Genomic DNA, 18,347 nt, shown 5'->3' on the forward strand with positions numbered 1-18,347 from the left:
TTAGCCATACTGATGAGATCTTATGTGGGCAGCAAATACAAAATGTTTGGAATATTTAGTCAGGTTGTTCTGACAAACCCCTGTACAGAGAGACCTTAGACACTCGAGAATAGCGTCAAGCAGGCATTCATATTCTCTCTAAGTAGGCATTCAAGTTCTCTTCAGTAGGAATTCAAGTTCTCTTTCGCTCTCTCTCTCTCTCTCTCTCAACACACACATATATATATATATATATATATATATATATATATATATATATATATATATATATAAGATCCACTCCTTATATTTAACACTGTTTATACTGAGATAAATAATTCAAAATTTAACGGTTTAAAACAAAACAGATGCAGAATTTCTTTCAATAAACAGACACAGTTAACAAATAAAATAAATACGTTTCGGGTGTTAGTAAATAATTTGTTTGACTATAGTGTTGTGACAATTAGGAACCAAAGATATTATATATATATATAATAAATTCCACAGCCAAACAACATTGTAGCCCACAAAAGCCATAACAGTCAAAGAACCAGAAGTCCAAGACTCGAGTTTCGTCCTCATTTGGGCTCATCAGTTAGACACATCCGAAGTCAGGATTCGAAACCCAAGCCTTTTGCATATGAGGCAAGCGCTCTGCCAACTGAGCAAACTCTCAGCACACAAGAAGTTCTAATAACTAACACAGATCAAGCGAACCACGCCGAAATCCGATTGTGAATTGGACCTACTTCGTCTCGACAAGGTTACACGGTCATCCAACAAGCTAATAGCTAATCACCCACGGTTCGTTGATTATCATGGCTCTTGTGGGCTGCGACGTTGTTTGGCTGTGGAATTTTATGATATATAATCTCTCACATTCTGAATATATATATATATATATATATATATATATATATATATATATATATCGCTTTGTGTCATAATGAAATAGTCTTGCTCTTGTGCAGCATATGTTTTGCTTATTAATAAAGGTTGATGACTTCAATTGTCTAAATATCATTTAATTAAAACTCGATTCACTGATTTGGGTCATTTTCAACATAAAATCATGTTAACCAATTTGGATGCATGAAAGAAACTCATCCGAAACAATTAAACGTTTGGTTGGCTTTTGTTGTTCCTGTCAACTTCAGTTCACAGGTGCTGCCGTCAAGTGCTGGTATATAAACAAAATTAATGAAATAATTTATTCAGAACGGTCATGGCGGTGAATTGGTTCCTCGCCCTTTGGGGCGTTACAGGTAAGTAAAACTTTATTTACTTACTGATGTAGGATGCTACACACACACACACACACACACACACACACACACACACACACACACACACACACATATATATATAAATATATATATAAATATATATATATATATATATATATATATATATATATATATACTAGAGAACTATGCAAATTCTATTTTTAAAGATTCAGTTTTAATTCCTAGAGATACTTATTAAGTTCAACGTATCGCACCCATATCTCTCCCATAACAGGACTTACTACTGGAAAATTTACAATCACAAAAGAGGATTTAAAGATTAACAAGGAACACTAACTTAAATTTCAAAATAGAAAACAGGGTTCATTAAGTGTTTACTATATATATATATATATATATATATATATATATATATATATATACTAGCATTTCAGCCTCGCGTTGCCCGGGTGTTTGGAGGTGTATGTTGAGCAAAAAAAAAAGTGGTAATAGGAAGGCAGACTCGGACCCGTACCATGAAGGAATAAAAGAACCGGGGAAAAACCTGACGTATTTGCTGTTACGACCACCATCAAATTGGAAGTGACGTAGGTTTAAATTAAGACTAGACAATCGAAAGGAGAGGATAACTTTAAAAAATATCGACGAACAAAGCGACCCACCCTAAAGAAATGTGCCCAGTTGAAGGTGAAGATATTAATGTTTTAGCCAATTCTTCGATATTTCTGTCTAAAAGATGGAACTTCAAGACGATACCGATCTTGGTAAAATCCGTCGCCTCTGTCGAAAGTTTTAGGCAGACATGCAAACATACATACATACATTTATATATTGGTAACTAAAACATTTCGACCCAAACCCATTAAAAAGCTTGCCCTATCTCTGAATACCCTTTATGTAAAATTTCAAATGTTTAGACCAGAAATTGTCTGAGTAATTTGATAGAGACCGCAGAGGTCAATTTTTTTTAAAATTTGACCGCTATTATGACCCCTGAACATTTATTGTTTTGGACCAAAATCAAGTTATTATGTTAGATCCATGTCCAAGGAACCTATATCTAAAATTTCAATTGTTTATACGCAAAATTGTCGGAGGAGTTTGGTAGAATTCTCAAAGGTCAAATCGTTGAACTTTGACCCGTCAACAGCCAAATTTGTGACTGAAAACGGATTACAAAGATTTTTCCAAATCTCAGTAGCCTGTATATCAAATTTCGATTCTGTAGACTAAAAATTGACAGAGTTATTGCGCAGGGAAATGTACACAAACGCACAGACATGTTCACTTATATATATATATATATATATATATATATATATATATATATATATATATATATATATATATACTAGCGGTGGTATCCGGCGTTGCCTGGTTTGACATGAAGTTCCGTTTACTAATCATTTTCATCATGGGTATCGTGGATACTCCACAACAATTTCAAAAATAAAAGAATGGATAAAAACATGTAAATGTAATCGCCCCCCCCCAAAAAAAAGAAGTATCTGATACCCTCTCCACCAAATATTTCGGCAGAAGGGATCAATGTTCTAAGAAAACTCACGATTTTTTTAACCTAAAAAAATAATGTTTATAAACATTAATGCGTGTATTTATTTTTTATTTTGGTAAGTGTGTAGTTTAGTGGTGTAAATTATTTGCCAGACAAAAAATATAAAAACTATTTATTTTTTTATATAAAACACATTGCGTGAAAAAGGCCGAATTTGGCCTCAAAAGAGCCAATCTTTCAAACCTAAAAAAGGACTAATTTTAAACGTGCAAGTCGTGCACATTTAGTCTAATAAAAATATGATAAAAAACATAAAAACGAATTTTTTTTTTGTTTTATTTCAACCTTTGGGTCTAATAATGTTTTATATAAAAATAAATAGTTTTTATAATTTTTTGTCTGTCAAATAAGTTACGCAGCTAAACTACGCATTTACCTTTGTTTTTTGTAAGGGCACTTTTGTTACTAGCTTTTTTTTTGTAAATAAAGGGAATTTTAGATTTGCTTTTTTTAGGTGGGGGGGCTTTTAGATTAGCTTTTTATTTATTATTATTTTATGTTTCCAATGTAACCCCCCCCCCCACAAAAATTGAATTTGTCATATTTTGGGCTTTGTCTTGTTTAATAAATTGTTAGGTGAAAGTAGAGAATGGTCTCATAAAAAATAATTAAATTTATTGTTATTTTATGTTTTCAATGTAATTCCCCGCCCCACCAGAAAAAAAAATTGTATTTGTCAGCTTTTTCAATCTTCCTCAATCACCAAACTTGAAAAAATGCTAGAAATGACATGTCTCGTTGAACGCTATGTGGCCAAAGAGTGGGTGCTCATTTTACGTTAAATTTATATAGAAAAGTGATTTTATATTTTTTTCAAATTTTCATCTCTCATAATATTTATAAAGGCTGTTTAAATATATTAGGCTGAAAAAAAGTAGATCTCCATTTTTTAGGGGTTAAATGCCGCTGGATCACGTCGTATAAAGTTAACTTTTTAATTAGAAAATTAAGTTTGTAATCGATGAAATTAACGTGAAAAAGAAAAAAAAGTGTAAATTGTGGAATTTACAGGGGGGCGGTAGATCTTTATTTTTTTAGAGATTAAACAACGCTGAATTACGTGGCAAAAATTTATCGATTTCTGTATTGGCATAAGAAATAAAATAAAACAATAAATGAAATCTTTTCAGTTTTTTTTCGTAAGTGGTTTTTATTTTGAATATTTAAAAACAACAATAAAAGCTAAACATTTTTTATATCTACATGGAATATTTTTTCCAGCTAGAAACTTAACGAAATTACCAAATGATATTTGGTAAACGTTTGTTTTTTATGGATAGCATATAGGGGCAAATAACTCTAAAAAAGTTAAAAAAAAAAGGTTGCTGTTGGAAATATTAATTCCAAAATAAATGAAATTAAATATATTATCAATATAATTGTTGTTTAAAAGTTATTAAATAACAATTTTAAATAGAATACTAAAAATAATTCTCTCGCTAGAAACATTAACTAAGATACCGCTATTTAGTAAAATCGATTTTTCTTAATGTCATATGCAAATAAGGTGATCTCTTAATTGTATATTTTTGCAAGTATCGTACTATATATATATATATATATATATATAGAAAGAGAGAGAGAGAGAGAGAGAGAAAGAAAGAAATAACTGAAATATTAAAGTAAGACACATTTATGTTGTAAAAATGTTTGCACTTAATTACCAATTAATCAAATTGTGAACAAACAGACAGGAATATATATATATATATATATATATATATATATATATATATATATATATATATATATATATATATATATATATATCAATGCCTTCGTTCAGTCTTTAAAGACAGAGGATGCCCCCTATAGGAGCAGCTGCGTGTAATATTTTTTTGTGAGGCAGAGGTTGCGCAATATTCAATCACACCTCTCCTGAATCTGCACTGTTTGAGTCCAGTGGCAAGGAGGCGTCCAGGACGACTGGAAACAATGGCGAGATGAGCAGGGAGCACATACAGCACCTGGAACTCCCAAATGGTCACCTATTTCGCACTGGTCAGATTCAACGTTGCTTACATATATATATATATATATATATATATATATATATTAAATAAGCAGTTATTTGTTGCAACACAGCCATGAGCATGTTCCGGTCTTCTAGTATTTAGTAACTAGAGACTTCTTCAGGCAACAACGCCTATTTTCGAAAGCGGATGCAGCTCGTTGTTGCCCGGTGGTAAGATATGCTTATATATGATATTTCAATTCGTGCAGATTACGTATTTATTATTATAGAAAATAATAAGTTCTTATTACCATTTAACCCCACAACAACTGGCGACGATGAATTCGACTTTCACACGGGTTAAAAAAATTTAATTGACTCCAAAAGAACTGATTTACAAGCTAAGAAGTCAGCTGGCAATTACGTCTAAAAACAAAATTCTACACAAAAATAGAAAAAAAAGAAAACGAACACAAGTCAAAGTTATCGACACAATTGTAAGTAATCTTATTGTCCCTATATTTAAATTGAAATGAATTGTGCTTAACGAATTTTGTTAGGCCGTAAAAGTTAGTTTTGTTGCTTATTGAAAGAAGAATAAAAAACAAGAGAAAAATGTTGACCCAATTTTCACCGCGAGGACAATTCTATTGTAAACTGTCGACTGTTTATACGTATGCAAATTTTAACATTTTTTAAATGAAGTGAAAATATTTTTTTTGCCTTTGTTATGTGCTGCTAACTTTATGTAATATTTTAACGGGAGCGAAATGTTTTTTCCCCTTTCGTTTTACTTGGACTAAAAGAAAGATACTTTTTCATTAAGTGGAATTTTCTGAAATATTCTATTTTTATCTGTCGGTTCTGAAGTGAAAAACTTTTTTTCTTCCGTGTGGGACCCCCACACACATAAAAAAAGAAAAAACCCAACCATTTTGGTTAACTGCCAGACAATTCTGCAATCATTTTTATTATTTTGCAACTGTATTGTATCACAGTACATCTTTTTTCTTTTTGTTTCGCAATTAACATTTTTATTTGTCCACCTTATATAATGGGTTATATAATATCCACCTTTATAATGGCTTATTTCTTAGGTTTTTGTCATTCTTGGCAAAACCCTTAGAAATAACCCATTATAAATTGCTCCCTCTTTATACGCACACACTCAAGGAAAGGACATTTTCTTTTTTTTATTATTTTATCTCTCTTCTCCAGTCAAAAACGGAAATGGATTTTTTTCCTGCGTTTGGAAAAAAGCCATTAAGAGATGGAGGATGTTAAAGCAGTATTAATACAGCTAATCAAGGTCCAGATGCACCAGCAGCAGAAGACTGAGAAAAATTGAGATATTGTTAAAAATGTTCGATAGAACGGAACACAGGGACACCAATTTTGCTTTTCCCAAAGTACAATATGGAACGCTATAAAAACGTTACCTACCAACCGGAGTTGGAGGGGACGTTTGACGCTTTCTATCGGAGATATGATGACATATTCATCGTGGATTGTCAATGTTACGAGTACAGGTCTCTTGTTCTTGTAAGTAGTAAAAATGAGATAGGATAGTCCGAGAATTCGAACCTGGGAAGCTAGATTTGGAATTAAGATTTAGGAGAGTTTCAAAATAAATGTTTGTTGAAAAGGAATTCGATGTTTAGAAATGTTATTGCGAAAAAGGAATTTGAAAACGGACAATAGCAAATGTTAAATATATTAGAAAATAGTTAGACCAAAAATAGGTTAAAGAATTCTTATTGAAGATATGTGTGAACAGTGCACGTGAGTTCAGGACACGTTGTTGGCCATGCAATGACGTCATGGCTAAGAGATGAGTTCTCAGTATAGTTGGGAGTTTTAGTGAGACAAGGAGACAGGGTCGAGACAGGGTCGAGACAGGGTCGAGACAGGGTCGGACAGAGTCGACACAGGATCAGACAGGATAGTCGAGTCGGACGAATTCCCCTTTGGAGGTGAAGGGTTAGAAGTTGAAATCATGTAGAACTTTGAATTCCTTGATGAGAAATCATTGACCGGTCGAAGAAATAAATGAAGCACCATCATTTTGTAACTGCTGTTTTGTGTTGTGTCATTCTCAACAACCAAAGGTATTGTGAATTATTTATATGAACTTTGTGTCCACTCATCGTAAGAATGAACTTGTGTATGAACCCATCTAAATAATGTGTCTCTCCACCATCTTAAGAATTGTGTCTCCCTCAGCAAGAAATAATGACTGTCCCCTCCTTCTGTCATAAGAACCGATTCTCATCTCATCTCTAAAATATATGTTAGAGGAATATTCACAGAAGTTATAAATGTATCCCTATCTTATATCTCTCCCTCCCTCTAACATGAACACCACCCCCTACATAACATCAAGAGTGGAGCAACGCTAAGAAAGTTCGCCTACTTTTGAGGAAATTAGGGGCCACAGAACATAGCAAGTTTGTGGATTATATTCTCCCCAGGAAGACGAGGTAATTGGAATTCTCTGAAGCGGTCAAACTTTTATCCGAACTGTTCAGCCCAAATTTTACGCTCTTTCATAGAAGATAGAAGTGCTTTAACCTGCAAAAAAAGCGACGACGACGATTACCTGACCTTTGCTCCGTGGTAAATAAACACCGCGATGATTTACGTTGTCTCACTTATTGGCAGATGACATCAAGCGTTTAATTTTTGCACAGGGTCTAGTCTCATCTCAAAACGCTGAGATTAGACAACGTGTTCTCTCTCTAGACTTGAGAACGAACAGGGCCTCGCCCCCCCCCCAGAAGTTGGCCGAGGATTGTCAATTGGTAGTTTGCGTCAGGAACAACTCGAGAAATGTCGAGGAGTCACGCGCAACATTTATTAGAATGATTACCTTCAAACCGGAAAAATACTCACCTCGAAAAAGCAAAGCTGGAAGTGAGAAAAGTCAGACTACACCTAATAAGTACCACTTAGTCACAAGACCCAGATCCCCTACAAGCCCATGCTATCGCTGCAGCGGGAAACATTGATCGAGTCAATGTTTTTACAAAGATAAGTACTGCAACGAATGTGGCATGAAAGGCCACAAAGCGACCCAATGCTGGAAGAACAAGGCCAAGAACCGCGTCCCACAGACTAGATTCGACTTGGATTTGGATAAGAACCGGCGCAAATATGTCAAAGTTAACATCGAAAATAAAACTGCATTTACAATTAGATTCCGGATCAGACCTGTCCAACATTAACCTTAATACGTGGAAAAAGCTAAGAAAACCAACATACGGAAGATGAACAAATCAGCTCGAGCTGTGACAGGCGATAAAGTGGAATTGGAGGGAGAGCTCACACTCCCGGTGACCTTAAATGGTGTCACTAAAAAGTGAAAATGTATGTACATAGGACATCCGAAAACCTGTTCGGTACTGACTGAATGGAGCGATTCGAATTGTGGGACCAACCTATGAATAAATTCTGTCATAGGGTTGAAGACTCGTCTACGAAAGCGCAACAACTGAAGGGCGAGTTAAAAGTGCGATTTCCATAAGTATTTTCACCGGGACTAGGAAACTGTACAAAGGCTATAGGAAGATTCGAACTAAAAGAAAACACTCTGCCCGTTTTCAAGAAGAAACGAAACGTCCCATTCGCAGCCACAGAGAAATCGAAAAAGGATGCTTCAACGGAATCTGACAAAAGAGACTAACAAACTGAAACTGCAAAGCCGGAAGCTAAAAAAACCTCGCGCCAAAAGAAATCCCCAAGCCAAAGCTACCTAACAATGCCCAAGGGACACAAACAGATAAAGCACTTCAACAATTTCTACACGTGTATAGGATTACACCCGACCCGAACACACCAACAGCAGTCTCACTTGCAAAAATAATGTTTGCACGGAAAGTGAGATCCGTTTTTGACAAACTCTTACCCAAACAATCAAGGCCACTAGTGACCACTTATGTATCCAGTAAATGTTTCATACCAGGCGAAAGACTGTTTTTCAAAAGATATAAAACCAACTCATCATTCTGGGAGGTGGGTGCAATTACTAAGAGAGTTGGTGACATAGTATATATCATCCAAGGACCAACATATACCCACAAACGTCACCAGAACCAATCAAGATGTCGATCAGTAGAAACCAGCGACAGTCCACCATTGGAAGATGAGCCGATAGACACGGTCTTCGAAACTTTTTATCTTGACCTCCTCAACCAATACCCGTACTACGGCGGTCGTTCCGTAAGAGAAAGTTTACCGAGTCATTGATGGTAACCCCTAAAAGGAAGAGGTACTGACAGCTTTTACGAACAAAAAGCTTGGGAGTGGTGTGTTGGAGACGCTCCTCCATGGGATTAATAGACTATCTCATGACGTACCTTCCTCTGGTGACGTAACTTCCGGTATCGAGTACCGGTGCCCGGCAGTCTGAGTTTGGCATGCGACTATTGAGGAAGGGTATTGCTCCACCTGCTTTTTCCTGTAATATATGTGAATACATGTTCGTTCTTAAAATCCCGTGTTCCTTCGTTCTTATTACCATTTAACCCCATAACACACACACACACACACACACACACACACACACACACACACACATTGTTATTAAAGGGTATTTCCTCATGAAATATGTTATGACATTCAATTTCCTTAAAAAAAGACTATTAAAATATTTTATTTAGAATGTTTTTGGAACAATCTGGAATAATCAAGAACATTCTGTACAATGACATTCCATAGAACATTAAGATATTCTATTTCGCACGATTTAAAAAAAGTCTGAAATAATCAGGAAAATCGCACGCAGAAACCTATATAAAGACGCTGCACTAAATTATTATTTTTTTAAGTGTCTGACTTGCTGTTAAGAACTTCAGTGATGTTTTTAGAAAGAAACTCCAGCCGAAAGAAACTCCTGTGACTTCGGCAGATACAAGGATTTCTGTACATTTTCTTACTGACCAAATTTAAGATTCTTATTATTAAGTTTTTACACACGAAATATTTGATTTGAAATTAGTAGTTCTTATCTCCCTTTTACCATAAACGCAACCGATTTTATAATCGCTTTCAAAACTAGTGACAGTAGTATTAAGAAAGTCTATTTACTTGTAAGTAATATTTGTATGTTTTGTTTTATGCTAAATGAAATATTTCTTTACTTTAACTTTGAGTTTTATTAGTTTTTTTCTTGTAATTTGTTGAGCGTTCATATACCTAGACAGACATGTAAGCATATATATATATATATATATATATATATATATATATATATATATATATATACAATATTTACATATACATACATATATATGTGTACATATATATGCATATATATGTACATATATATATTTACATATGTGTTCATCAACGTTTCGTCTTTATTTCTTTTATATTCTTTTATATTTACATATACATACATATATATATGTACATATATTGATGTAGATATATATAGATGTACATATATATATGTATATATATATGTACATATATATATGTATATATATGTACACATATGTATATACATATATATGTACATATATATATGTACATATATATATATTATAAGGTAAAATTAAAAGCCAAGAACAATGCGAGATTTTTTTTTTATATAGAGTAAAATTAAATGCAAACAAAAGAAATAAAGTTCTTTTTTTTGTTGTTTATTTTTTCTTTTTCACACAAATTTTAACTCTAAACAACAGTAATTTTTTTTTTCTGTTGTATTCAATGGTGATATAAATCTCAATATATTTCAGACTTATTAGTCCATTTTCAAGAGAAGACAGCGGAAGAGTGTTCAAAATTGGAAAAGTAGCCGCCGAGTTTGCCACGTGATACCGCGAAATATAGAACAAAAAATGACGTTAGGAGAACGTTAAAATAAATCAGTTGATGTTTGAAATGCGCTACCTCTCAAGGACAAACTAAACTACGCACATGCCGAAATCTCACGCATACAAGACAAATGCACTAACATCTCCGACAAACATACACACACTAACAATTTCCTACAGACCCTCTCACTAAACGGCTACCCTAATACGATCCTATCCTCACTTAAAAAGAAAAAACGCAACACCCGACCCTTCTCTAACAATTGTTTTCTAAAACTACCCTTCCTCAGTGACAAAATCTCATCTTCAATCCGAAAAGCCATCCGCAGCGAGGGGCTCAACATTCAACTCATCCACACTGGATCTACTTTAAGACAACAGCTCAACCGAAAACATCCATCGCATACACCTTCCCCTTGTTCACTCTCTAATTGCCCAATATCACACACAGGTTTATGCTTTAAGAACCACGTTGTTTACGACCTACAATGCGCTAAATGCAGTGCATCTTACATCGGAAGCACTACCAGATTGCTTCATCACCGAATTAAAGAGCACTTAAACACTACTGCTTCGTCGTTCTATAAACATATTCGCACTTGCATTAATTCAGAACCAGATTTTCACATCAACATTCTTGCTTCTTCAAGAAACGTAGGTCAACTTCGTATCCTCGAATCTTTAATTATTTCAAAAAATACTCCCACACTAAACAATAGACTGGAATTGAGCTCTGCTTTTATAATATAAGTTTAAAACATAAGAAAAACAATAATTAAAAAAAAAAAAAAAGCCCTTGCTTGAATAGTCATCTCCCTTGATTCACAAACGCAACAAGTATTTCAAACATCAACTGATTTATTTTAACGTTCTCCTAACGTCATTTTTTGATCTATATTTCGCGGTATCACGTGGCAAACTCGGCGGCTACTTTTCCAATTTTGAACACTCTTCCGCTGTCTTCTCTTGAAAATGGACTAATAAGTCTGAAATATATTGAGATTTATATCACCATTGAATACAACAGAAAAAAAATTACTGTCGTTTAGAGTTAAAATTTGTCTGAAAAAGAAAAAATAAACAACAAAAAAAATAACTTTATTTCTTTTGTTTGCATTTAATTTTACTCTATATAAAAAAAAAATCTCGCATTGTTCTTGGCTTTTAATTTTACCTTATAATTTTCTTCAACAATGCTTCAAGCAAACTACAACCTACTTATATATATATGTACATATATATATGTACATATATATATATATATATGTACACATATTTATATACATATATATGTACATATATATGTACATATATATGTACATATATATGTACATATATATATATATTTACATATATATATATGTACATATGTATATTTACATATATATATGTACATATATATACATATATATATGTACATATATATATGTAGATATACATATATGTGCATATATATGTACATATATATACATATATATGTACATATATATATGTACATATATATGTGCATATGTACATATGTACATATATATGTACATATGTATATATGTACATACAAATGTACATATATGTACATATATATACATATATACATATATATATACATATACATATGCATATATATACATGTATATATACATATATATACATATATATATATGCATATATATACATAAATATACATATATATATATACATATACATATGCATATATATGCATGTATATATACATATATATACATATATATATGCATATATATACATAAATATACATATATATATAAATATATATACATATATATATATAAATATATATACATATATATACATATATATACACATATACATATATATACATATATATAACATATATATATACATATATATACATACATGCATACATGCATATATATATCTATATGTATATATATATATATATATATATATATATATATATATACTAGCAAAGGTACCCGTCGTTGACTGGGTTCAAAAACAAACCAACAGAAAATGGACTCTGATTTATGAAAGTATGATAGGTTATGAAAAGGAAGGGTTGTAAAGAAATAGTTTCGAATTTGGGGGTATCAAAACCAAAGCAAAATATGATGAAAGTAAAAATAAAATAGATAAACCCCATACCTTTGTACCATACCTGTTCACACTGAAATACTTATCACAATATACTGTGGATCTATATTAAAAAAACATTGTTAAACTTTGTGACATATTTCCATTCTATGGAGGTCAGACGCGAACGAACACCCCCATAATTTTATTATACCATATTTCTTCAAACTGAAACATAATTATCAAAGTATACTTTCGCAGACAAATATAAAAAGTATTTATAAAAGTTTGTGCCTATTTTCATTCTATGGAGGCCAGATGCGAACGCAGACCCCACAATTTTATAATACCATACCTATTTAAGTTAAAACATACTTATCAAAGTATCATTATGTACATCTATATCAAAAAACACTTGTAAACGTTTTTTTTTAATTTTTAAATTTATTATTTCCTTACGTTGTGGACCAGGCGCGTATGCAGACCCCACAATTTTAATGAATCATGATCAAACATACCCATTCCTGTTTCTGGATACATCTTCTTTCATTATATGTGATCAGTTATCTATTATAGTCAACCATATAGGGACCTCTTCGTGAACAGACACAATATAAATAAATATATACATATATATACATAAATAGTTAACAAGAGTTAAAGTGCAACGATTTTATCTTTGAGAACTCTTCCAAACTCCTCCGCCAATTTTGGGTCCAAACACTTGACATTTAAACATATGTTCCTTGGACATGGATCAAACTTAATAACTTGATTGAGTCCAAAACAATAAATGTTAAGGGATTATGATAGGAGTCAAATTAAAAATAATTTGACCTCTGCGGTCTCTACCAAACTACTCAGACAATTTCTGGTCTAAACACTTGAAATTTTACATAAAGGCTATTCAGAGATAGGACAAGCTTTTTAATCAGTTTGGGTCGAAAATTTGAGCTACCAATATATAAATGTATGTATGTATGTTTGCATGTCTGCCTAAAACTTTCGACAAAGGCGACGGATTTTCACAAGATCAGTATCGTTTTAAAGCCTGACTCTTCAGACAACAAATACCGAAAAATTTGCTAAAATATTTCTTCATCCTCAACTGGGCACTTTTCAACAGGGAGGGGTTGCTATTTTCGCCCATATTTTCGAAAGTCATCCCCACTTTTTGATTGTCTAGCCTTAATTTAAACTTACGTCACTTCCGGTTTGCCGGTGGTCGTAACAGCAAATACGTCACTCTTTTCCCATTCTTTTCCTCCTTCGCGGTACGGGTTCCAGCCTGCCTTCCTATTACCACTTTTTATTTTTTTTGCTCAACACACACCTCCAAACACCCGGGCAACGCCGGGCTGAAATGCTAATAATAATAATAATAATAATAATAATAATAATAATAATAACAATAATAATAATAATAATAATAATCGATTGTTGCAGCATACCGAAACAGATTTGTCAAAAAATGTATCGAAATTTGAACATGTTGGAAGAGCTGTTTTGCACGAAAAATAATTATTTGGATCATTAAATGTAACTATACTGTTTATACAGGGCGACCAAAAAAACAAAAAAACAAAAAAACAAGCAAACAAAAAAAAAACAGAGGACATTCAATTGTTTTTCTGAGCATTTTACAGTCAATGGAGAAAAAACGGCGAAATACCCTAGTGTTTTGATGTGATGTTTTGAATATAATAAACTAGTTATGACCAAAGTTTCATTTCATTCGGACAAAACACTAACAAACGGGGCCTAATTAGAGTTGGGCCCGTTTTTCTTTGGTCACCCTGTATATAATATATATATATATATATATATATATATATATATATATATATATATATATATATATATAAACTCCATATGAGTATATTAGGATATTTACACAAGTGCATTTTCTGAATAATACAGGTGGGCAAAATGTAAAATTGCAAGGATGTGTTAACGAGTTCCATAATAAATCCCCCTACAAATGCACGCATTCTCAAATCCTTTGAATTTTGTATACATTTTAATATATCAGCATAGCATGCATTTTGATTCAATTGTATTGCGCTTGTCATGAAATTCAGAAACGTCTTTTTTTTTGCGTGCATTGTGCGTCAAATTCAAAGTAAACCCAAGGGAAGAACAAAAACGTTGAACAAAACTCAGCTTCAGTCTGCAATTTTATGATGCATTGATCAGGTGTCGCAGCACTAGCAACGTGACTCTTCCTTTCTTGAGCCGAAAATTGGACCAGGTCAGTTTTAAAGCAATAGATGAATATGATCTAGAGAGGCAAGGTAGCCGATACAGATAATCAATGAGGTGAGCAGTTATGGCAATCATGTCAAAACGATATCATTAACAAGATGCAGCATAAGCAACCGTTGCATTATGCTGACACTCGGAAATACGATACTAGACAGGTGGCCATTAATTAGGTCGGTTATGAATTTTGCTTCACTGTGTAATTTGATGCAGAAGGTGTTGAATAAATGTGACACGAACAAAAATGTGCCATAATTACGCCCTGACCAAATTTGACCAGTTGAAAGCCAATTTTTAAGAATCAGCAAACTTTTACAGCGAACCAAACCCACAGCACGCTTATAGGAATAATAAAACTCTAAAAAATCCACAGTCATCCTAGTAAGAAAAAAAAAAACTAAAATATTATAGTAACCCTAGTAAGGAAAATAAAAATATAGTCACCTTAGTAAAAAAAAAAAAAGAAAGAAACTAGAATATTATAGTCACCCTTGTAAGAAAAAAAAATAAAACTAAAGTATTATAGTAACCCTATTAAGAAAAATAAAAAATATAGTCACCTTAGTTAAAAAAAAAAAATGAAACTAGAATATTATAGTCATCCTAGTAAACCATTAAACTAAAGTATTATAGTTATCTTACTAAGAAAAATAAAACAAAAAAAAATATGTATAACAGATCGGCCGGTCACTGGCATGTGACTGACTTCACCTGTTACACTAATCGTTTCAGACACGGTTCCATGATGATGTGACGATAGGTTCAGTTCATTTAGTTCCCTGGTTGGAGTGTTCTATTTTAGTTAAATGTTTTCAGGTGTTTAATTATTAAATGTGTAAAGTGCATTCACCTTAATATAATTGTTGGCAAAATGTGTTTCTGCTCAGTTAGTTTGTTATAAGCGGCGGATGTTTGAGATGGAGATGCAGGGTAACTAATTGATTGTCCTTACCTTAAAATTAGCTAAGTTGCTTTATGTTAGCGTTTTCTTCCATGATTAGGTGAGTGTCGTTATTAATTAGGGTTGTGTTGGTTTATAGTGATTATAGTTATTAATCAGTGGTGTATCGGGATAACTTTGTATCCAATTTCCTTTTACATTGGTTTATTTGTTAATTAATTAACATATTGGGAGTGAGGGGTTATGAAATTACTGTTACTACTGTGGGGATCGCTATTTGTTTTTTTTTATAGTTTTCTTAAAGCGTAGCTACCAAAGTGATTGCAGTTTATAGCCGATTCAACTTGTACATTTAGTAATTTATCCCGGTTCTTAAAACTAAGAATTTCACATTTCTCCACTAAATATAGGTAACAAGGTAAAGTAAGTAAACTACATGTTTTAGCCTTTCTAAGCATTTTCCATTCAATTAAGCCAGCGTGATACGATCTTCAATATATATATATATATATATATATATATATATATATATATATATATATATATATATATATATATATATGCGCTTCAAAGCAAAATCACAACGCAATATTATGAAAATAAACAAATATTTTACTTATTTGAAATTTATAAATTAAATATATTTCGGAGTCAAACTCTATCCTATATATATATATATATATATATATATATATATATATATATATATATATATATATGTGTGTGTGTGTGTGTGTGTGTGTGTGTGTGTTTTGTTTTTGCGATACGTTTTGAATGAATTTAATTATTTACGAACGTGCATTTTTATCTAAATGTGAGTTGGGAATAATTTTCCCTTTAACCAATTTGATACCGCCACATGGGGAGCGGTATATATATATTTTTAAAAATATAATTATCCACTAACACGTGTTTCGTCGTCTACGACTCATCAGAGTGGCTGAATATGTTATTTTCACATACGGCATAGTTACGTGGACACACGTACCGAAAAGTAACGTTGAGTAGTGATGGGTGACTATTTGGGAATTCTAGGTGCTGTATGTGCTCTCCGATTATATCGGTATCTTTTCCAGTCGTCCTGAATTTTTCCTCGCCACGGAACTCAAGGAGTACCGAACTAGGAGAGATGTGTTTGGAGATTGCGCAACCCTTGCCTTATAATTACACGTGCAACGGATGTGTTCAATGTCTCTTAAGAGTGAGTGGAGCCATTGATCGAGGATGTTTTTTTAGAGATTACAAACATTAAATTTAAAAAAAAAAATTAAAGAAAAAACATTTATATTAAACAAAACATTTTTACTATACAAATAATAACAGAAAGAAACGTTGTAACCTTTTGTGCGTTTTTTCTAAACAAACTAAAATAATGATGGCATCCATTTTTTTTACAGCCTTCCTGTTAGCCACAAGCTATGCCAGACCACGTGAGTATAAAATGCTTATCTTTTGTCATATTTATCATTTGTCATTGTATTTTCTGTACACAGATTTCTTCTAAAAGGACCACCTAACCCAACCCTAACGTTAACGCTAACCATCCATAAGCCGATTGGGTTATCTTCAACTTTTTTTTTTACCCCATGTTAGCAAATGATTTTCGTACGAAACTATCTGCTGAAAAAAATGACTTTCGTACGAAACTATTTGCTTAAGTTTATTTTTTGGGTCACAGTATATTTTTTTAAATAATGAAAACAAAACAAAACAAAATAAAACAAAACAAAAAAGAAGAAAGTTGAAGATAACCGTCGATTGCGTAGTTTAGAGAGAACCATAGTTCTTGCCCTTCTTTTGTTGGGTTTTAGACATCAGAATATAACTTTTGATTTAAATTTTTCACATACGTAATTCTTTAAATTAATTGTCCAATTTCGATTATGATTATGTGTGAAAGAATTCATTTCCTGTTTGCTCGAGAAAATTGACGTTTTTCTGCTTACTCTTGAATTATCAGAAACATGTCTGCTTAAATGCCTTTTAAAATCGTCCAATTACGTCAGAAAAAGACCAGTCTTTAGCAGAATCTATATTAGAAGGAAGTAAGAAGATAATGTAAGCCTCTGAAAGTTTACCATGAATACGTGTGATAATGACGTCTCCCATGAAAAAGAGATGCTCGCTTTCGATGTGCAAAACTAGATTAAACCAGACTTTGAGTCAAGAGGTTTCGCTAAGTCACCCAAAAATAAAGGTGGAATATGGATATAAAAATATCCAAGACCGATCATATAATTTTATGCTCAGAGTTTGTATCCAGGTTGAAACCCCATCTAAAAACATCAATTCGCTATTGTTGCTTCTTTGAGCCCGAAAAGAAAAAAGACCAGTAGATCGAAGATGCAGTCAATATATTATAGTTAGTGATTAAAGCCATTGGCTGAGGACGCAATACCATAAATCTCAGAGATGTTTGAGATGTGGATCGATAAGTTTTTATTATTTGAATTATTGGGACTACTATTCTCACCTTAGTTGGTATTTTCACAACATTCTGATTGCTATAACCTCCAATCTTCATCACGTGCACATTTTG

At 32.6% G+C, this 18,347-nt stretch overlaps 1 protein-coding gene across 8 annotated transcripts in view; it reads left to right on the forward strand.

The window, feature by feature from the left end:
* The first annotated feature begins 1,139 nt into the window (after positions 1–1,139).
* The window catches only part of LOC145303489 (uncharacterized), a 731,279-nt gene continuing 714,071 nt past the window's right edge, over positions 1,140–18,347 (forward strand). For all 8 annotated transcript variants that reach the window (XM_080144908.1, XM_080144909.1, XM_080144911.1 and 5 more), the window contains exons 1-2: positions 1,140–1,247; positions 17,206–17,238. In XM_080144908.1, the coding sequence (XP_080001034.1) occupies positions 1,208–1,247; positions 17,206–17,238 (73 nt within the window). In that variant the 5' untranslated portion in view covers positions 1,140–1,207. The remainder of the gene's footprint in view (positions 1,248–17,205; positions 17,239–18,347) is intronic.

Source organism: Euprymna scolopes, chromosome 19 (assembly GCF_053919585.1).
Source record: "Euprymna scolopes isolate OS-2025 chromosome 19, ASM5391958v1, whole genome shotgun sequence".
In the NCBI taxonomy this organism is placed as follows: domain Eukaryota; kingdom Metazoa; phylum Mollusca; class Cephalopoda; order Sepiida; family Sepiolidae; genus Euprymna; species Euprymna scolopes.